The sequence below is a fragment of the Elephantulus edwardii genome, unplaced genomic scaffold (assembly GCF_000299155.1).
Source record: "Elephantulus edwardii isolate Elephantulus edwardi_28Jun2011 unplaced genomic scaffold, EleEdw1.0 scaffold00104, whole genome shotgun sequence".
Classification (NCBI taxonomy): Eukaryota; Metazoa; Chordata; class Mammalia; order Macroscelidea; family Macroscelididae; genus Elephantulus; species Elephantulus edwardii.
In genome coordinates this window covers 5,674,613-5,697,662 of record NW_006399854.1, presented here as the reverse complement: position 1 = coordinate 5,697,662, position 23,050 = coordinate 5,674,613, and the positions used below count along the sequence as shown (strand labels likewise).

At 37.9% G+C, this 23,050-nt stretch overlaps 1 protein-coding gene across 1 annotated transcript in view; it reads right to left on the bottom strand.

The window, feature by feature from the left end:
• Window positions 1–2,540: 2,540 nt before the first annotated feature.
• The window catches only part of SYT16 (synaptotagmin XVI), a 182,548-nt gene continuing 162,038 nt past the window's right edge, over window positions 2,541–23,050 (bottom strand). Inside the window, exons 5-6 of the mRNA XM_006891787.1 lie at window positions 22,000–22,189; window positions 2,541–2,854 (exon numbers count right to left, since the gene is read on the bottom strand). Coding sequence (XP_006891849.1) covers window positions 2,541–2,854; window positions 22,000–22,189 — 504 coding nt within the window. The remainder of the gene's footprint in view (window positions 2,855–21,999; window positions 22,190–23,050) is intronic.

The window sequence follows — 23,050 nt, the reverse complement described above, 5'->3', positions numbered from 1 at the left end:
AAGAAAAAGAATAAGAGTGTAAATACACCAAATCAAGAGATCTTACTAAACCAGAATTTCAAATCAACGTAAAAAATCAGCCCATATTTTAATGCATCTTGTAAATATGATTTTACATAATCAGACTTATGATGAATGCTGCTATATAGTCAGATGTATACGCATTCTACACGGTGAATAGCACCAGTGTTGATATCGGTAATATGAAAAAAAAAAGGCTTTGGAAGCAGCCCTTCCTCTACATTGATGCATGGTTCTATAAAGTGGGTCATAAGCAGACTGCTGGAAAACAAATCAAACATGCAAGGGTATCTCCACTTCACCAGTAAGAAAATAGTTTACAATGGGTAGGTTGGAGCAGTAGAAAATGAAGCACAGGTGATAACTGGGCAGAATCTAACAAGCAAAATGTAGAATAGAAAAATATGAGGGAGAGAGAGAGAGGGAAAAACACCCCTGGGCTGTCTGTACAGTATATGCAGATTTTTTTCAAATGTAAATTTTAAAGTGAATGCTGCTTTTATGTCACTGCATAAAGGAAAGCATAACGAGGCTGCTTCACTTCCCTTCAAACACAAGGGCATAAAGAGAGTAAGGGATGTGAAAAGCCAATTCTCTGTGCCACTACTTAATCAATTGCACTCAGTTCCACTTGATGTCACAGCCACGCTGCAAAGACCACTCAGCAGTTAATGGATATAATGTTGGGAAAGCACTTTGAGGCCTTCTAAAGAAAGGTAGAGTAAAAACCCAAAGGAGCGTGGTTTTATTACTTATTCTCAATGACTGAGCAGCCTTGCATAGGAAACCACGATGGCCTGGAAAGAAATTAAAATATTCATTTATTCTGCAAATTTTTACACTACCAATATAAAATCACATCTCTCATCGGTTGAAGCCTGAAATCATAGTAGAGTTAACCAGTGCCCCGGTCTAGTCTAGTCAGGATAACCATTACACACTGCAAGGAATAAATATGTTCTTCAAGTGTTGCAACCTACGCTTACAATCTGTCAAAATGTAGAGCTGAGATGGAGTTATGTGTTTTAAACTGTACACATCCATCACAAGCTATCACTCTTCCCACAGACAGGAAAAAGTCAACAATGAAACATAAAAGCTAAAAATAAACGACTGAGCAATTTGCTCAGAAGAGCTGAATGTTGGGCACAATGTTAAATGCACAAAATGTTGAATACCACCCCTTTTCTTATCTCTGGCAGCGGAAGGTAATTGAAATTAAAGGCGCTAAGGTAATAATAAAGAAAAATGAACATGCACTGCATATATCTGTAAAAGTCACTCATAAATAAAACCTCATGCTAATAACCATACAACATCAGTGTTCTCAATAGCATGTGCCTGGAATGTAAGGAATGACTAATAATCTGTTGCTGCAAATGCCATGAAAAATGACAGTTAGAGGCACTTCAGATGCTCAAAGACAAATTTAGTTTCATGTCATACAAGCGGAAAATATTTCTTCATTCATAGGTTTTGTAACAGCTATTTCTAACAGCAAATAGAGTATTTATTAAAGACCCATTGTGTACAATTTGCTAAGCTCTTATGATTAAAAATATGGCATAAAAAGAATCTGATTTACATGCAAGAGTACATTCAAAATATATATGTATGTATAAGTAAATATAGAAAAAGCATAATTCACAAGGAGAACATAGAATTAAGAAAAAACTGAGTCATGGATAAGTCCACAACTTAAATAGTTGGTGTTCTGTTTGTTTTCTTCTCATTCAGTAAGAATTCATTAGGTGAGAAAGATAGCATAAAAAACTCGGAAGCTGTAAGTCTGAAATTTTATATATTCAAAAGGAGACAGGCTGTAATACAACAATGTTCTTTTAAAAGTCTCTTTTAGCTTCAAAATGATTCATCTAGCTAAATACCACAGAAAACCTCCTTGTATAAATGAAACAGAAGAGGTATTTAGTACAAATATTATTTTAAAGTGCCAGTTCCTAACCCTTTTTTACTTTTATTAGGTAAATAAAAGAAAGTTTTTGAAAAAGAGAAGAATGTTAAGTAGGGATTTGTGGATGATAGTCCTTTTCTATCAGCCTCAAGACCAAATTAATTTCCGTAACTTAATTTTGTGCATCATCATCAAGGAAATTCTGATTTCTAGAGAAAAGTGGTTGCAAATAGTAATACTAAAGAGCTCCTTTGTAATCTTGGGTTTTCATCAGACACAATGGAGGAAGAAGCTGATATTCCCTGATTTGAATAAAATTCGCTATCTTAGCACAAATTATTTCATCATCACCAGTTTCAACTATGGTAACATTTTCCATATGGTACACTTGATTGAGTAGGTAATTGGGGAAAAGAAAATGACAATATTTAAAACCACATCAAATCTCTGAGAAACCTGAAAGCTTCTCACCTACTATTCTTAATGGTCAGCAGAACTCCCATTTTCTGTTTGTCTTTAAAAGGTCATCAAGATGCACTGATGCGGTGGCAGGAGTCAGGAGCACAACTGACCAAGGAAAATACAGCACACAAACCCTGTGGTGAAACTAGGATTCAAGCAAGGTATGCCATCTGCAGACCTGCTGCCCTTTGGTTTCCTTCATTTCTTCCCAATGGTCTTGTTCTTCCTCTCCACTGCTATTCTGGCCCAAAGCAATCCAACCAATCATCTCTTTACGTTTCATAGTACGCCTATTATATACTGAAACCATCAATGTCACATCAGAGAGCTGAAAGAGAGCCACCTGGAATACAAAGGTTTCCTTATAGACTGGATTGGGCTGGCCACGTCGAATAGATGTCTTGCATCGGGACATCTCTTGACCCACAGAATTGAGGAGAAAGAGCTTTCCATAGGTATCTAAGAAAAAGAAAAATGGGGAGGGTGGAAGAGGGAAAACATCAGTGTTTTGCTAGCTTAATTGTATTACAACACAAGCTGCAAATTTCCATTTTTCCTTTGAGTATACTGACCAGCATCCTTATGCCTGGTATTTCTGTTGAACTAACTTGCCTTACATGAACTGTGAAGGAAAGAGACTATTCCCTTGGATGCTTCACATTTCATGTTGCCCATCATCCAGAGTATTGGTTAAATTCATTAGAACCTCTTCAAGTCATGTGGTGTAGGCATGCAGAGGAACATGGGCAAATGCCTGTGGACACGCAAAGTTATTCATCTTCATTTTATATAATACAATAAACGGACACATTTTGTTTCATAGTTCAGTTTTTTCCCATAGCTAAAATGCTGATTTATGCCACAGTCTTCTCTCCTTATTTGCTATATATTCATTGGGACATTTCACCCATTCCCATGGATTTCATGACAATTATCACATCAGTAGTTCTAGCTAGACCTCTTTCCCAAACCAAAACCCGTACAAATATCAAGCATCTTCTCTTGAACACCCCACACATATCTCATGCTCAAATGCCCTCACGCCAAAAGCGTACAGCTTCAATGTTCTCTCAGTGTTTTCCCAATGCAGTTCATCTTTTGATTTCCTGAGTGCTGGTGTTATGAGTACTGATCATGGAGCTGAGCAAGCTGTAATTGTTAACAATCTCAATCTCTTCTCCATCAATCATGGAGATGATATCATGGAACAGTTGGCCCAGTGGTGAGAACCTTTGACTTCTTGATGTTGAGCTTCAATCTACAATGAAGACTACAGTCTTTGACTTTCTTCAGCAAGCCCTTCAGTTTGTCTACAGTTTCAGCAAGCAAGATTGTGTCATCTAGAAATGTAGGTTTGTTGATGAGTCTGCCTCCAATCTTGATGTCACATTCCTCCTCATAAAATCCTGCTTTCCAAATGATCTGTTGTGCATTCTTTGTACTGTTCACTTTTATACATGCTATTTCTTGCCTAAATAATATCCTATCAAAGTCCTGATGCCCTACCTTCATATCATTTCTCTTCATTAAATATAAGTATCACTTTATCTAAGAATCCTTGCTTGGCCACCTAAGCTCTAATTCAGATAATCCTTTGGTAAGCGTCATAAAAATCCAGCTGTGATTTAGTTAATCAGTAAGAGAATGGATTATAGGATAAGTAAGATTTGGGGTTCAGAAGGAAAAGGTTCAATGAGCTCAAGAAAACCATACCCATGGACAGGCTGAATAAGCAAGTGGAGACTCTGGACAGTTTACCAGTTATAGTCTATTTGGGCACTTAGAATGTATGAATCACTGGTAGCCTAGTGGTAAGGAACTCTGCTGCCTACTCAAAGACAGTTCAAATCCACCAGATGCTCCATGGGAGAAAAATGGTCAGTTTCCTCCCTTGTGATTTTATAACTTCTAAAAACACACTGGAGAGTCAGCTAAGAGTTGGTTCTGACTTATTAACTGCCCACAATTTAGCATAATAAGCATTACTTGTTATCTTGTCTACAAGCCTGTAAGTTCTCCAAAGGCAGGGAGAAAGATTACCTTGTTTATTACTGGTTTCCCTACTTTTTTTGCCTCCTGCCTCCTATGTGGCGGTTGTGGTGGTATTTATATGCCATCCAGTTGACTCTGACTCACAGAACCCTTATGTACAATAGAGTAAAATGTTGCCCAGTCCTGCACCACCTATGTTTGAGTCCACTGTTTCAGCCACTGCATCAATCTATCTCACCAAGGGCATCCTTCACCTTCACCAGCCCCCTACTTTATCATCTATGTATACTTTTCTAGCAATTGTTCTTCCCTGATATCCAAAGTAAGTCACCTGAGGTCTCATCATCTTCATTTTTAAGGAGCAACCCTGGTTATAAAATACATGAACTACCATACGGCAGATCTTCAATAAATATTTTTAAATGATCGGTGGTGACTAGTGAGAGAATTCAGTTTTCTTAACCTCAAAATTTCAAACTTATCGGTGAAACGGAATTCTTGGATTTATAATCTCTGCAATATTCTAGAAAATTATTAATAAGAGAGGTGTAGTCATTTATAGAAAGAAAATAAAAATCCAAACTGTACTAACTCAATGTATTATTTGTGCTAAAATTCTTGAATGAATCATCTCAAAGACAATAATGATGAATATTTATTTTAAAACAATTATTAGACTAGGTGATAAGCAATTTCTTGACCAACCTCCTATCTACACTGTTGTAGCCCTAATTGAAGCATGTCCCAGTCTTCAACAATATAAATGTTGGGGTGTTCTCTGAATCCTATCATTCTATACATTCTTTTCAATGTAGGCTGCAGGCTGATTAGTGTTTACTTTTCTACCTAACAACCAGTCAAACTTTTAAAAGTGTAAACCCAGATCTCTGTAATTTTACTGTTCTCTTCAAGAGCATTGTAAGATAGGAAACAAATTACAACCTGCAGTTTTCTTTCTATGTTGATCTTTTTTCTATTCCGGTTTGATGTGTTATTTTATGCACTTATCTGCTGAGAAACACAAGGTGTGAAATTACACTTCAGGTGTGAAAACACTTCTCTGTCTCAGAAACAGGGCTCTCCACTCTTCAAACTGTTCTACAGAAAAAGCTGTCAAAAAACCGACAATGGGGGAGTGAATTTGCGTTTCTGCAGCTGTATAGCTACATGATTCCTGTAGGAAAAATTCAACCCAGTCACCAAACTGCTCTGGTAATTCTGCTGCCAGTATGGCAATGGGAACTGAGTTAATGCTGCAAACAAAGACGTGCTCATTTCACAAAGAGAGCAATTTTAAGCTTTATCCTGTCACAAGATTGTTGTCTAATTATGACAAAGGCCATTTACTATGAATCCGTCATCACTGAAATTGGTTTGTATGAGTATGACAAAGAAGGAAAATAATAATTTTATAAACAATTCTGTCTGAGGACACCTGGCCAAAGGATAGGAAATAGAACTGATTGTTCCACTTCAAAAGGGAAACTTTCATCAGCAGTGATAATGTGCTTCCTTTTTTAACATCGAGAGTGGAGGTCCAGGAAATTTTGTGTAAGAGTATCTAGGGTTGAGTCAGGGCTAAAGTGACTTGTGGTTATCAAAGGTTCAGCCCTGGTCAGTATGGATGCAGAGAGAAGAGACACATAAATCCAAAATAAAATCCATTGCTGCCAAGTCATTTCTGATTCAGAAACCTTGTAGGATGTTGGAGAGAAATCCACAGGGATTTCAAGGCTGCAAACCTTTAGAGAAACAGACTGTCACAACTTTCTCCCACTGAATGGCAGGTCCTTCTAACTCCAGGTTAACATCTGAGTGCTTAAGCACTGTGCCCTGGGGTTCCTTTCAGTTAAGTAAATATCTCAATTAAATAATGCATTCTCCATTAGTGATGAAAAGAACTCAGCAGATGCACAAGAGAATGCATTTTCTCAAAAGTTCCCTTCTGCCTCTGTGAGAAGTACAGTTTTTTTATCCTGACAAATCAACATGAGAAATTGACAAATTTTCCAAGTTTTTCCAAGAATTACTCTTCCATTCTTGATTTAAGCTGAATTTGTTGTAATATATTATTTTTTAATTACATACTAAAAGATTAAGTGGGCCATATCTTCTATAACAACAGCGTATTGGTAGAGAGAAAAGACAGAAAGAGAGGAGGAGGGAGGAGAGGCAGAGAGACTGAATCTAATCTTATAGCTGTATTTCACCTGGCAAATTCCAACTCTTTATATTTCTTATGATCACTGATATATTTTTATTTTGGGGGGCCAGTTATTCTGATTTGTGCTTTCTATTCTGCTTTCCGGCAGTTTCAAAGTCTTTTTTCTTGTTGCGTACTGGGCTCATTATATTTCCTTTATACTCATCTATTCCTTCTACTCTTTGAAAGCTGATGAAACTTTTAGTTTGTTCATTTGACTTAATGTCTGAAATGCATCAATAACTCTACTTATCCTTGAAGAAGGACATTATGCTTGGAAAGGTGGAGAGGAAAAGAAAAAGAAAGGTGGAGAGTAAGAATAAGAGAAAAAGATCTACAAGGTTGATTGACACAGTGACAGTACCAATGGGTTTAAGTGTCAAAACAACAAATGATAGCGCAGGGTTCAGATTTTCTATTCACAGGGTTGCTACACAGAAGCTCTGGTGGTCTAGTGGAAAGAAGATGCAGTACAATTCCAAAGGCACACAGTTCAAATCTACCAGCTGCTTGGTGGAAGAAAGATGGGCAATCTTCCCCAGTATTATTTACTGTATTTGAAAACCTAATGGAAGTTCAGCTATTAGTTAGTTCTGACCTGACAGCATATAACATGGGTTGCTGTGAGTCACAGTTGACTAGAGAGCATGTAAAAACAACATCTCAAACAAACAAACAAACAAACCCAACATCTCATAGATCACCTGTCTATTAGTTTGTCTTACTCTAGGGGTTTGTGTTTCTATGACACTATTGTCAATATGTTAAATATTAATATGGTGGACAGATTTTAGCAAAGCTTCTAAATTAACAGAGACTAGGGAGTAGTACCAACAGTTAGTTCACTTCTCAAACATGAGACACTGAAAATCTGATGAATGGCAACAAAATACTATTTGATATTGTGAGAAAAGATGAGTCCTTTTTGGGTAAGAAAGTAAGTAAGCAAAAATAGACAGGTCCTTCACAGAACACTGCCATACTCTTGATCACTATATAGTTACAACAACCTAACACCTATTAAGAAAAGATTCACATAATGTCAAAGCAGTAGATTGCTTCGGTTATTGTAAAAACAAACAAACAAAACCCCTCTCTCCTAAAAAAACAGCCCCAATGAATACCTCATATAGAGAGAACCAGAAGAAATATGTTGATATGGAGTTACTGAACAGCTACAGAAGATGATGCAAATGATAGAAGAAGCAAGTAAGAAAGTAAATACTGCAGAGACAACAGTCAAGAAGCAAAAAAAAAAAAAAAAAGAAGAACAGTATTTATGAGGAGCAACTTGAACAGGTATGGAAGAAAATACAAAAGATGGAGGAAACAATTAAGAAAGCAAATACTGCAGAGACCACAGTCTAGAAGAAATATATTGATGAGGAGCAACTTGAGCAGCTATGGAAGAAAATACAAAAATGGAAGAAAGAATTGACAGTATAGATAAAGATATACAAGAACTTAAAAAATCTTCACAAGACAGAGAGGGTACAGTCAATGCAGTACTAGAAAGAAAAGAAAAGCATGAAAATGCAATCCAGAATATTAAGATCAAAATGGCAGAAGTGTCCAACACACTAGTAGCACAAAAAAATTAGAACTGAAGAGTTAGAACAGAGAGTCAGTGAGTTGAAAGACAAGAGCCTCAATGAAAACATACTCGTAGTATAAGAAAAATCAGAGATGAAATGTAAAGAAAATGAAGAAAACATTAGAATCATGTGGGATGACATCACATGGAATAACATATGTATGCTTGGAATTTCAGAACAGGGGAGTGACAGGGCAATCACTAAGAAAATTGTAAAAGAAGTACTAGAAGAAAATTTCTCAGGTATTTTGAAGAATTGGAAAATCCATATTCAAGAAGCACAAATAGACTAGACCCTCAAAGAAAAAAACATCAAGACAGGTAAAATCCTCCAATTTAAAGGATAAGGACAGAATTCTAAAAACGGCATAAAAAAACAAAAAACCAAAGTCACCTACAAAGGGGAAACAATTAGATTAAGTTCTGATTTCTCAGCAGAAACCATGCGAGCAAGAAGACAATGGGATGGCATATACAGAAAGTTGAAAGAAAACATTTGCCAGCCAAGAATTCTGTATCCAGCAAAGCTCTCCATCAAATATAAAGGATAAATTAGATCCTTTGCAGAAAAGAAGGAATTTAAGGAATTTGGGAAAGCAAGACCAAAACTACAAGAAATTTTAAGTGAAGTCTTTCACATGGAGATACTAAAGGAAAAGTGCATGGACAACAGTAATCAGAAACAACAGAAAAATAAATATAGCAAACTTGCAAAAGTAAAACCTGGCCTGACAATAATCACACTTAATGTGAATGGACTAAATGTACCAATTAAGAGAAAAAGAGTAGCAGAATGGATAAAAAGCAAAGCCCATGAATGTGTTGCCTACAGGAGACACATCTAAAAAAAAAGAAGAAAAAGACAGACTCAAAATCAAAGGTTGAAAAAAATGTACCAAGCAAAGGGGAACCTAGAAAAAGCATAATGGCAATATTAATCTCTCATAAAATAAACCACCATAAAAGATAAGGAAGGGCATTACATATTTATTAAAAGCACAACAGATCAAAAAGACGTAACCTTTGTCAACATTTATGCACCAAATGATAGACCTGTAAAATACATAAAAAAATATTTGACAGAATTGAAGACAGAAATAGAACCACAATAATTGTAGATTTCAACACACCACTATCACCGTAGGATAAGTCAATCCAAAAGAAACTCAACAAAGATGCAGAAAACCTAAACTATACAATCAGCCAACTTGACCTTGTGCATGTATACAGGGAACTGAATTCAACTAAAACTCAATTCACTTTCTTCTCGAGTGCACATGGTACATTCTCCAGAATCGATCACATATTAGGAAATAAAGCAAGCCTCAACAAATTTTAAAACATTGGAATAATACTTCTCAGATCACAATGCTATAAAACTAGAAATTAATCACAGGGTGAGAGTAAAGCTTATAAAATCATCCATGTGGAAGCTAAATAACTCTCTACTAGAATATGATTGATTTATAAAAGAAATAAAGATTGAAATGAAAAAGTTCCTTGAACCAAATGAAAATACAACACACCAAAGCCTCCGGGATACAGCTAAGGCTGTCCTCAGAGGGCAGTTCATAGCAATAGGCACACACATAAAAAAGGAAGAAAGAAGAAAAAGCAATAATCTAACTTAACACCTTTATCAACTAGAAAAAGAACAACAATCTAATCCTACAGCCTCTAGAAGAAAAGAAATTATCAGGACAAGAACTGATAGCAATGAGACAGAAAACAGAAAACAATGAAACCGTCAATAAGACCAGGAGTTAGTTTTTTGTAAAAGTCATTATAACTGCCAAACCACTGGTAAATTTAACAAAAGGGGGGGGAAAGGGAGGAAGACACAGATAACTTGATTAAGAAATGAGAGAGGTGACATCACAACAGAACCAGATGAAGTTAAATTGGTAATATCGGAATACTCTTAAAAGCTATACTCTGATAAATTTGAAAACCTAGAGGAAATGGACAAATTCCTTGAAATTCATGTCATATCCAGATTGACAAGGTCAGATATAGAACACTTGAACAGATACATAACAAAAGAATAAATTGGAAAGGTCGTAAAAAGACTTCCCTATAAGAAAAGTCCTGGACCAGATGGCTTCACAGCTGAATTCTACCAAATATTCAGAGAGGATGTATCACCAATTCTACTTAAACTATTTTAAAAAATTGAAAAAGAAGTAAGACTCCCAGAGTTACTCTATGAAGCAAACATAACCCTAATATGAAAATCAGGCAAAGATAGTACCAAGAAAAAAAATATACAGATCAGTATTTCTCATTAATATAGATGCAAAAATTCTTAACAAAACCCTAGCCAAGAGAATCCAAAAGCACATAAAAAAATAATTCACCATAACCAAGTAGAATTCATAACAGGTATGCAAAAATAGTTCAACATAAAAACAATCAACATAATTCACCATATTAACAAAATAAATAGCAAGAATCATATGATCTTAGCAATTGATGCAGAAAAGGCATTTGACAAAATCCAACACCCCTTCCTGATTAAGACATTTAGCAAAATTGGACTAGAAGGGAATTTCCTCAGCATAGTAAAAAGTATTTATGCAGAATCAAGAGCCAATATCATTTGCAATGGAGAAAGACTAAAAGCATTTTCCCTGCAAACACGGACCAGAAAAGGATGCCCACTGTTAGCACTTCTATTCAATATTGTATTGGAAGTGCTTGTTACGGCAATACAAGAGAAGAAAATAAAAGGCATCCAGATCAACAAAGAGATAAACTATCACTATATGCAGATGACATAATAATGTACACAGAAAATCCCAAAGACTCAACCAAAAAACTATTAGAGCTAGGAGCCCAATTTAGAAGATTGGCAGGATATAAGATTAATATCCAAAAATCAGAGGGATTTCCTACAGTAACAAAGAGAACTCAGAAAAGGAAACCCAGAAAGCAATACCACTTACAACTGCCAACCACAAATTAAGATATTTGGGAATGAATCTAACTATAGATACAAAAGACTTATACAAAGAAAACTACAGAACATTTCTGCATAACACAATAAAAAAACCTAAAGAAATTAAAAAATGTGCCAAAAGCACAAACTAAAGTCTGTCTTGAAGGAAATGCCACCAGAGTACTCCTTAGAGGCAAGGATGGTAAAACATTGTCTCATTTGAAAATTTTATCAGGAGGTCTTGGAAAAAGATCTCATGCTGGGAAAGGTAGAGGATCAAAGAAAGAGAGGAAAACCCTCAACATGATGGAAATGAGGAAAAGAAAAAGTAAGCCTTGGGTAACAATATAAAGGATTACACGGGCAAGGCAGCAAATAGCACAAGAAGTATCAAGATAGAAGAAATGCACAGTTATTATATAAAAAAAACCTGTGGACAGTGCTCAGTCATTTTGGGAACCAACAGATAATGAAAAGTCAATAGTACTGAAGGCTGCACTGATTAAAACCAAGGATCCAGGAATTGAGAGACGACCAATTGAAATGCTTCAACAAGGGATGCAGTATTGGAAATGTTTCTGTGCATCTGCCAAGAACCTTCGAAGACAGCTATGAGGCCGACTGAAAGGAAGAGATAAACACTTGTGCCCATATCAGAGAGAAGTAATCAAACTGAATGTGAAAATGATATCATTAATATCACATGGGAGTGGATTATAGGCATGCTAGGAATCACAGTCAACTTAATGGCATCTAAAATAGCAAAGCACAGAAAACTAAGTTGCAAATATTTTTATTGCAAGACTTTGAAGATATTATTCTACTAAGATTCCAACATTGCTATTGAGGAAGTCTGTACTAAATCTTACTATCAATCTTCTGTAGGATAACTATCATTAAATTTTTTAAAAAAGCTTTATTGAGATATAATTAATACACTATGCTATCTTTCATATCTTGTTGCTTTCAAGATTTTCTCTAACTTTGAGTATTGTGAGGATTAAATGAGTTGATGTAGGCAAGGAACAACACATATTTACTCAATAAATTGATGACACTTAATGACTCATAATTCTGAAGGAATTATGGGTTGGTCATAATTTTGAGTAAATGGCAGCTATTATCAATATGATCCATTGTAAAGCAGTTATGGCTCACAGCAATGAATGATACAGGTCAAAAGAGAACTGTCCTATTGGGTTACTAAGGCCGTAATCTTTATGGAAGAGGAATGTCACTTATTTCTCTAGCAGAGCACTGGGTGTTCAAACTGCTGACTTTTCAGTAAACTGTGTGTAACTACAGTAACTGCTCCTTGATTAATAAATGCCACATATAAGTGATAACTGGACCAGGATTTTGTAAGATTGTCCTAAGTCCCATATTGCTTAATTTTCACATAATCCCTTTCCTTTGCACTCCATTTGTAGTGTCTTCTTGTAACTGGATTTGTTTCTCACCCTCTCCTGGCCTCAGTTGCTGCCACTGTGTATAGCTAACAAGGTTAATATGCTGATGCTGTAAATATTATCGTCTGGGATGTAATTATCACGTATGGCTAATTATGCACACGCTGAGAGCTGGGGAATTTGTTTTTAACTAGAGGGGACATCTTAATGATAGTTCTTGACAAGGACCATTATAAGTAAACAATGCTGTACCACATTTTAGAAAGGGATATGGCAAAGCTGAAGACTAGGAAAGAATATGCCAACAAAACTGCTAACGTTCTTCTGTTTTAGCTTTTTACATAACTTTCATATCCTTAATATTACCTTGTTAGCCCCATTTAATGCAGAGAATAAAATTCAGATATGTGAAACCAAATGTTGAGGCTATGCAGTAAATGAGCTGCAGGTACAAGAGTAAAACAGGGATACTAAAGAGTTAATGGATTTTCTTCCCATAAGATCAACCTCAAAAGTTTGTCAAACATTCTTAATACTAACTTTTTTCAAAATTATCTATAAATTAACTTCAGAATTCCAGATGTCTTTCAGACAATAATCTGTTTTTCAACTGGATTATAAGCTATGTACAACTCTGCAGACTATTCTTTGCCATAAGTTTTGTAGGCAAACTCAAATAATCTTAAAAGCAGTAATGTCAATAACATTATGGTGCACACATTAGATGCACTAAATGAGATACTACTTTGAAAGTATCTGGAAGAACTCTCGAACATTATTACTCACCTTGGGTTAAGACTTCTTTGTCATTTGCCAAAACAATGAAAAAGTAAGGCAGAAAGAATGGATGCATCTGAAATCTGATGCTCTCAAAGCATATTGACTATACTGCAGACCACAAAAAGAATGGGCAAATGAGTCTTAGAAGAAATAACCATAAAGTTCCTTACATGTGAGAATAGTAACTTTGACTTGCTTTCTTTGGACTCATCAGGAAAGACCAACACCAAAATATGTTGAGATGAAGTTTCACTATCCTTGCCTCTCAGTACTCTGGCTGCATTCTTCCCAGACAGACTTGTACTTCTGGTAGTTCATGGGATAAGCAGTGTTCTTCTCCAATATAACAATTCAAAGGTATCAATTCTTCATCATACTTATTCATTTTCCAACTTTCAGATGCAAAGAAAGTAACTGAAAAACCATGGCTTGGATCATGCATATCTTATTCTTTAAATTGGCATTCTTGCTCTTTAGCAATTTGGAGAGGTCCTTGACAGTAGATTTTCCCCAATGTAATGTGTCTAATAACAATAACAACGACGACATAGAGAGAGCTACGTTGGCCTAGTGGACAGAAAGTTATGCTACCAAGCTGAAGGTGGGTGATTTTAATCTGCGGTCCTCAGGCCAGGTTCAAATTGTTTTCCTGTCAAACATTCTTCTAGGTGGTATAGCACAGCATCTGTGCGTTGCTGTACAGAGGTAACTCGTGGTTGCTGTGATGCTGAACACTGTAACAGTGATGTGCCAATCGTGGTAATGGTTACCCAGGGTGGACAGTGTTGGCTGGAGCTTCCCAAATAAAACAAGCCTGGAAGCAGGAGCAGCATCCACTTCTGAAATGGCTTGCCTCTCCAGAAACTCTATGTACGAACAGTGCTCAGGCCTTTTGTTCATAGGGTTTCTATGAGTTGTCTACGACTGGATGGCACCTAACAACAACAACAAATGTGTCTTTTAAATCCTGACTGCTCCTACTGTAGTGTTAGTTTTAAAACTGTCTTTTCTAGCCATTATGTTAGCCCGTCTGGTCTCCAGCTTCCTTAACTGCAGACACATGGTCTTGCAAATCATCAACATCTGTGGGATTGACAGAAGAGAGTGTGCTTTCTATAATACTAGAGTAAGACCACAGTGGTAATGGTGGTATAGAGATTGTGGTGAGACTGGCATTGCTATTGAGAGCCTATGGCAAGGTATAACCAGAGGAACCCTGTATTTATGTTATAGTTAAAAAGTTTTTCTTGCTGGATGATTGAAGGAGAAGATGACTGATAACTGCTTTGAGGCAAATCTTGATCGATGATTTGGATTTGTGCTACAGGACTGAATAGGGACTTTTAGGAATTGAGGAATTGTGTCTTGTTGTTAATCTAGCTTGGGACTGTTGGACAAGACTTTTATTGGTGATATGTTTTTCCTCCTCTACTCTCCAGCCTATTTTCCTAATAAACCCCACACCTGTGAGTAAAGTCGACGAGTCTTTCAATGACTATCCAGAAAATGGGAAAAATAAGTGCAGGAGCATGTAGAATGGCATGTCTGTTTGTTTGATACTGTGGACATTATTGATGGTAACAGTTCCCCTTTATGAAGTAGGCAGAAGTCAGACTCGGACACTCCCATGTTGTATTGCTCCCTTCACAGCTATCAAGGGTGTTGATTGCGGATTCAAATGAAATGACCCAATATCCACTGAGATTCTTCAATTGTTACATTTTACCTTATTTACCATGCCAAATATCTCCTTATCTATCTATTCATGATAAATACAAGCATTTCATTAACTAGCACTCAGTATTTTAGGGCTCTTTTTAAGGTATAAATTGAACATAGTAAAGGGAACAAAGCAGGTGAACTTTTGGTGAATTTTGACAAATGCTTATAACTATTTAATAAACATTCCATAAAGAACATTTCCAAGACCCAGAAGTTCCCTTAAGACCCTGCCCAGTGCATGTTGATTATCCATTCCATTCCTGAGGCAGTATGTACCCCTCCCCCCCACTGTATGTTGTCATATAAATGGAATCATGCATCAATACTCAGTGCCTTTAAACTTCTCCACTGTGTTGAAAACCTCAGTTATTTTCATCTCTTTTTCTTTTGAACAATATTCCTTTATATAGATAATCTTGGTTTATTTATTCATTTATCTGGTGATATCTGTTACATCTCTTGTGTAACTGCTCAAGAATGGACCTGATGATTGCTTAAGGATATGTTTGGTTGAATAAGAAAATGCTAACTGGTATTCAAAGTAGACCACTGTCACATTCCCCCGACCCCTAACTAATTTACTAGTGACACTAGGTTAAATCAATCTTTTCAGTTTAGCCATTCTGTTGAGTGTATAGTGGAGACACATATCTTTAAGAGTGGTTTCACCATCTCCTACCTATCAGAATAATATCAGAATCTCATTGAGTTATCAACCCAAAGATTTTCTTCCATAAGAAAGGGATATAGGTAGGTTTACATCTCAGTGGCTTATCTTTTCTATGACCTTTTAGAAGAGAAAGATTTCATCTATTGCTAATTCAATTTATCTTACTTGTTGTTGTTATGTGCCATTGAGTTGCCCATGACTCATAGCGACTCTAGGGACAACAGCCCTAAACTCTGCTGTATCCCTTGCCAATCTTATTGTCTCCTCCATACCTATCTCCATTACCCCAGCGACTGAATCAATCCATCTCATTGAGGGTCTTCCTCTCCTGCACTGTCCCTCCATCCTCCCGAGTGTGACATCCCTCTCCAAGGATTGATCTGACCTTGCAACATGTCCAAAGTATGTCAGATGGAGCTTCAGAATCCTTGCCTCCAAGGAGCAGCCTGGCTTCACCCTCTCAGGACTAACTTGTTTGTTCTCCTAATAGTCCATGGTATATTAAATATTCTTCTCCAGCACCACAGCTCAAAAGCATCAACTCTCCTTCTACCATCCCTAGTCACTGTCCAGCTCTCTGATGCACACAGCAAGTAACTGCAAGGATCATGACCTGTATCAGGCACACCTTAGTCTCCATACTGACATTGTTGCTCTTCAGTACTTTGGAGAAGTCTCTGACAGCAGACTTTTCCAATGTAATTCATATTTTTTTTAAAAATAATTTTGTGTGTGTGTGTGTGTACCATCAAATTGGATCTGACTGTTACAGGAGGAGATTGCATCTCCTTCTCCAGTAGAGCATTGGTGGACTTGAACCGCAAGCCTCTGCAATTGCAGTGCAGCTTCTTGACACTAGGCTACCAGAGATGCTTGCAATTCATCTTTTAATTTCCTGGCTGCTGGTACCAAGAATGTTGATTGTAAAGCCAAGCAAACTGAAGCTGTCAACAATCTCAATCTCTTCACCATCTATCATGATGCTGCCAATTGGCCCAGTGGTGAGAATCTTTGTTTTCTTGATGTTGAGCTTCAATTCATATTTCAGGCGGCAGTCCTTGACTACCTACAGCAAGTCCTTCAGGTACTCCTCAGTTTTGTGTCATCTGCATAACACAGATTGTTGATGAGTCTATCTCCAATTCTAATGCCACACTTCTCATAGAGCCCAGCCACCTGGATAATCTGTTCCACATACAAATTGAAAAGATATGGAGATAGGACATATCCTTGATGCACAGCCTTGCCAATCTTGAACCATGAAGTATTTCCTTGCTCTGTCTACTGCCTCTTGGTCCAAGTATAGGTTTCACGTAAGCACAATCAAGTGTTTTGGGATTCCCATTCTTCTCAGAGTCAGCCACAGTGTGTTGTGATCCACACAGTCAAATGCCTTTGCATAGTCAATGAAATACAGATAATCATTCCTCTGTTACTCTCTGCTTTCAGCCAAACTCCCCCTGATATTAGCTATTAATATCCCTAGTGACATGGCCTCTTCTAAATCCAGCCTACACTTCAGGCAGTTCTCTGTTGATGTGCTGTTACAGTCGTTTTTGTATAATCTTCAGCAGAATCTTGCTTGTGTGTATGCTGTTTGATAATTTCCACACTCTATCAGATCACCTTTATTTGGAATGGGAACAAATATAGATCTCTTCTAGTCAGTTGGCCAAGTGGTTGTGTTCCAGATTTCTTGGCACAATTTGGTGGGCACATCCAGGGCAGCGTCTGTTGAAATATGTCAATATTTCAGTATGTCATCAATTTCTGGGCCTTGTTTTTTACCAATTCTTTCAGAGCAGCTTGAACTTCTTCATCACCACAGGCTCTTGTTCATACATTGTTTCATGAAATTCTTCTGTGTCCACCAATTCCTTTTGGTACAATGATTCTATATATTCTTTCCATCTTCTTTTAGTGCTTCCTGGATCATTGAATATTCTTCCCAAAGTACCCTTAAGTATTGCAACTCAAAGTTTGAATTTTTTCTTCAGTTCCTTCAGCTTAAGAAATGCTGAGTGAGTTCAGCCCTTTTGATTTTCTGACTCCAGCTTCTTGAACATTTCATTGTAATATTTTGTCTTCCCATGCTGCCCTCTGGAATCTTCTGTTCGAATCCTTAATATCTTGATTTCTTCCCTTTGCTTGGGCTTATCTTGCTTAAGAAAGAAAATTTAAAATACCAATCATATGACTGAAACAAGTTGATGAGTTCGACATTTTATGATATATTTTGAAGCAAAATATTTTCACATTAAATCACAGACCTTGTTTCTTATTTCCAGCAGATTTTAAAACTTTAACACTATTCTTAAAAAAAAAAAATTGTAATGCTCATGTCCAGTCTATTTTTTCCCTACTTTCATTTGAACTCTCCTTTACACAATCATTATCTTTAAAGCAGGGTTAAGAACACTGATGCTACCTTTTTCGCAAAAAAAAGAAGGTGCTTGAACTTGAGCTGAGAGTCACTAGCACAGGATTTGTGACTTCCTCTCCCCCACGCACAGGTCCCATATACATTTCAGGCAGATCTCTCCCCAACTAAGCAGCTCCTTCCTGGTGGCATAAGCCACCTCCTGCCCTCTGCCACTGACAAAAGTGCCCTTGTGTTGCTTCTTCCACCCTTCAAACTCATCTCCATGGCTCCCTTACTAATTTCCTACCAGTATAGGTCTTTTTTCTTTCTTCTCCTCCTTCAAACTCTGCTCAGTTAGCTCATGAAATCCTTGTTCCCTCATCTTTCTCTCACTCGTTCTTTTCCATCTGGGAACTAAAAATAAATCCGAAGCTTGCCTGATAACTGTGAAAGTAGTGCTAGTTGTGTAGTGAAGGAAATATAATGAAGAACTAATGCCATCAACATCTAAAGACTTGGAAGTACCAAAAGGTCCCTTTCAGTCCTCACAAAGAAGCTTTTACCTGTCATTCTCTCCTAAATAAAATGGCTTCACCTCAAGTATCAGCATTCTAGATAAATAAAAACTTTTATTATCCCCATTGAGTTTCTTGTTTTAATAATATAATTATATTTCATTTAATTAGATTGCTTTCCATTATTTGGCTGCAAAGGTACAGCATATCCATCACAATTTTAAGTTAAATTGCAACACCAAGTCCATGACAAGTCATGTACTAAATGCCAAACTGGTTTAAACTTCTGGAATAAAATAAATCTCTAAATTAAGACTTGCCCTTTTTTCCAATTCAGTTTTTAAGTACTTGCTGCAAGTATTTTCTCTTCTGCAGAATTTCTTTTACATAGAAAGTTATAAAGATATAATAGTAACAACCTCGATATGACAGTTTTATATATATATAACCCTACCTCTAAAAGCAGCACAATTCCCTTCAGACTACTCCTGAGTTCTCTACCTATGAAGTGCAGAGATGTGCTACTTCATATCCATCATATATTCCGTGGAATAAAATATTATGTGACTTGGACATAGTGTGTTCACTGGGCACCAGGCTCTTGAGCACAATGGCCCAGGGGCTGCAGTGTGGTACACAGACCCAGCATCTCCCACTGCACACATGTTGGATGCACACTACTTCCGATCTCACCACAGTGTCACCAACCTTCTCAGCTAAGTCTTCTGAGGGAAGGCCAGCTCACCAGGAGAACATGCCCAGGGAGAAGATGGTGTGGGCCAAGGGAGCCGAGGGCACCTGAACCAGGGGCTGGGATCCCTGAGTGCATACTTTTACCCTAGGCACCATACAGAACTACCAAAAAAACATGACGAATAGAGTCACTGAATTAGGAGAACTGTAGAGGACCAGAGGTAAAAGTTTAGGTTTGGGCTTCCACTGCTGTAGACCAAGTGGTTTCCAGCCTACACAAAGCAGCCGAACAGAAGAGGAACTCCAATCTCAAGATGAAAGTGTGGCATCCTGGCACTCAGGCACCTTGGTGCCCTGGTCAGATGTTGCCCAAATGGACATTAAGGAGCACAGCCCTGTAGATGTAATTACGACTTTTATCTCACACATGCAAAAATGGAAATTGAAAGAAAGCTAAGAAACTTAGAGCTAGTAAGTGGCAAAACTTGAATTCACATCTTATTTTTTCAGCCCTTGGACGAGGCCTTTTTTTTCTTCTTCTTCTTTTTTTGGACGAGGCCTTCTTAATCATCACATGGTGGTTCAATGGTAGATTTCTCACCTTCCATACAGGAGACCTGGCTTTGATTCCCGTTCAGTGCATCTCATACACAGGTACCACCATTTGGCCAGTAGAGACCAGCATGTTGCTATGATGCTTAATTGGTTTAAGCAGAGTTTTCCCAACTAAGATGAGCTAGAAAGAGAGGCTCAGTGGTCTTCTTCTAAAAGTAGCCAATATTAATATCTATAGAGCACAGTAGCCCAGTAGGGTCTTCAAGAACCAGGGATCAAACCAGTGGCAACTAACAATAGCAATACATTTCCTCTATATTGAAGGCTACCACTAGCACACAAATTAAAGATGCCCAGAGTGTTCTGGAATTTGCCATACTGTGTGCTTCACATCCTCCTAATTACCTACATTTCTGTTTCTCTCCTCAAACACTGTTCAGATTTAACCAAAACTGAGGAGAACGTGAAAGAGATTGACAGAACCTCTGAAGGAAAAGACATAAACCTAGATTCTAAGTAAATCCAGAAGTATTTTGAGAAACAAAGTTCAATCTAGTAAAGATATCCTAACACCAAAATGACCAAGCAGCATCTATTCCATGTTTTGGACAATCTGTTGCCTGGGTCTGAGCAGTGGTACAGAGTTTAGTATAAACATTCGTCTATTCTGGGGCTTCCTTACTCATTTGCTCGAATGACATTAATACAGATTGCCTAAGAAGCTACCCCACTAAATGAAGACATTACGGGCTGCAGCAGGGTTAGAGAAAAAAAAAGAGAGAGAGAGAAAGAAATATTAAGTTCTTGATCTATTATAGAAGTGCGCTTTTTCTACCAGTTCTATTAGTTCTTTACCTGCTGTTGTTGGTAGCTGAAGTCAGAGGATACCGACTCAGCCTACCATGGTTCCAAGGATCTCTGCTGGCATAGTCCATAGTGAGTTAAACTACTAACCCAAAGGTGGCACCTCTCTCTCAGTTCGAATCCACTAGTGACTCAGCTGGATAAAGAGATGGGCAAGCTCCTCCCATGCGACTGACAGTCTTGGAAACCCAAAGAGGGTCATTATGAGTCGGTTCTGACTCCACAGTAATGAGCTGATGATCCTATTTTCATTGATTGCATTCTTAAGAAGAGTATTGTGTCCACAGTGTAACTCACTTGTCCCCTACTCTACCCACTTAGTTTAACCTTCTGTACTTGAAAAGCCTGCAAACCAACACCACTATTTTTCCAAGTTCCTTGCAGCTAGCATTCTAGGTACAAATTAGACTTCACCCACTGGATGGACTTGCCTGAGTGTAGGAAGGCAGAAGTGAGGCACATACCATTTCCTCTTTTTTAAGCTACTCTTTCAAAAAAAAGTTCATAAAAAGATGTGAGAACATTTAAACATCTTTCTAAGGACCAATTTTGAAATTCGTGGGTGTTAAGGAGCAGTAGAGGATGGCAGCAGTAGCCATGTGGTTGTGCTCCTGAACCCTGCACTGTGCCGTCGGGGTGTGGCTTGAGCCTTCCATCCCAGTGGTGATTTGGGAGGATTAGCTCTCCTGGGGCTCATTCTCAACTGCCCCAGCTGATCTGCCTCCACTATCTCCTTCTCCAGCCTCACCCTGACCACTAGTATATCTTAAATGCTCTCTAGGTATAAGGCTTTGTGTTAACTGCTCTACAGAAAGTATTTAAACTCTAAAACAGTCCCTGAGAAGGTACCACTAATATCTGTTGCCTGAAATAAATCATCTGAAGTTCAGAAAAGAATAACTTCATAGAATCAGAGTAAAATCAGTGAGTAAGCAGGACAGCTTGAATTGGCCGGCCAGACTGTCCTCATCCAATGCCTGTGCTCTGCCTTTTAGAAGATGTTTGAGGGCCTGCAACTTCCTCGCAGATTTTAATTGCCTATACATCTAATTTTGCTAAAAAGATCACATTCTTTCCCATTAACGAACACAGGTACAGACATCAACTTACTAAGATGTATCCAGATATGAAACGTCTTCAATCTAATTAACTAGAATGATATTAAAATGTTCAGAGGTATCATTTTGCGAAAGCTTTGTAAAACCTGCCCAAGATCTTCTTTACTGTAAAAATTAAAGCATTATGATGAAAGCCGGCCTGGCTGTCTACTTGCAAGAACTGAGCTGGGAGAGCAGAGGAGCACTTACCAGGCGCTCTGTTCACAGCGAGGTTTCGGAAATGGCTGCCTTTGATAATTTCCACAGATAATCGCCCCGTTGTAGCATTGTAAGACAGCCCCACCAACAGCTCTGGCATGCCTCCATGGGACAGTGACTGCGTAGATGAAGCACTATCACTGTGAGAAACCGCAGATGGGCTGAGCTGAGACTCTCCACTCTGGAGGGGAAGGACAACAAAGAATCCATTGGCCCACACTGCACTACTCTCTTTTACAGCCAGCGATATTATGTTTGGTGAAATTGTGACCCAATCTCAACGGCTGCCAACGATTACTAACGGCGCACTCAGTGTGAATTATAATGGGCCTGGGGAACACAGTCATGGATGAGATCCTCTGCATTACTGGCTGACATATTTGTTTCAAGAGCCGGCTCCATTCAATATTTCCTCTTGGAAGACGAAACGGACAAAGACGTTATTACTAGTGTAAATCAAACCCACGAAGATGCATGGAGAGCTAATAATACATTTAATAAAGACCAAAATTCCCTCCTGTGCAATGTGAGCTTGGATGTTTCTATGAAACCATCTACTCTGGATGTGAGTTCCGTTTCTGCTCTCCGCAGCTTCCCAATGAATGCAGCTATACAGGAGGTATTTTATCTTCATTATAAAAGATGCAGCCATTGGGCTACTATGGGCTACCACCACATGTAACACTTGGCCTTAGTTTGGATTCTTGAGGTTGTCAGGTATATGCCATATACTAAAGTCGGCCTCCCAAGGAAATGAATTAAATTGAAAATGGGTGCTTCACCACTCATTTGTAGAGAAGCTGATGAAGAGACTGTGGACCCAGCAACCTAACAGGCACAAGGTGAGCCCAGGAGAGAGTCCCAAGCTTCTCGTCATGTTTATGCACGTGCACTCACCTTATGCACCAGGCACTTGCGGAGGAAAATGCCAAGTTGAACAGGAGCTAAATGCAAATTTAGTGGGAGTGGAAATCCGTTCTGCTAGGTCAGGTCAATCGACTCCCCTAAGCCACTGTCTCCTCTATCAAAGTACATAATGCAT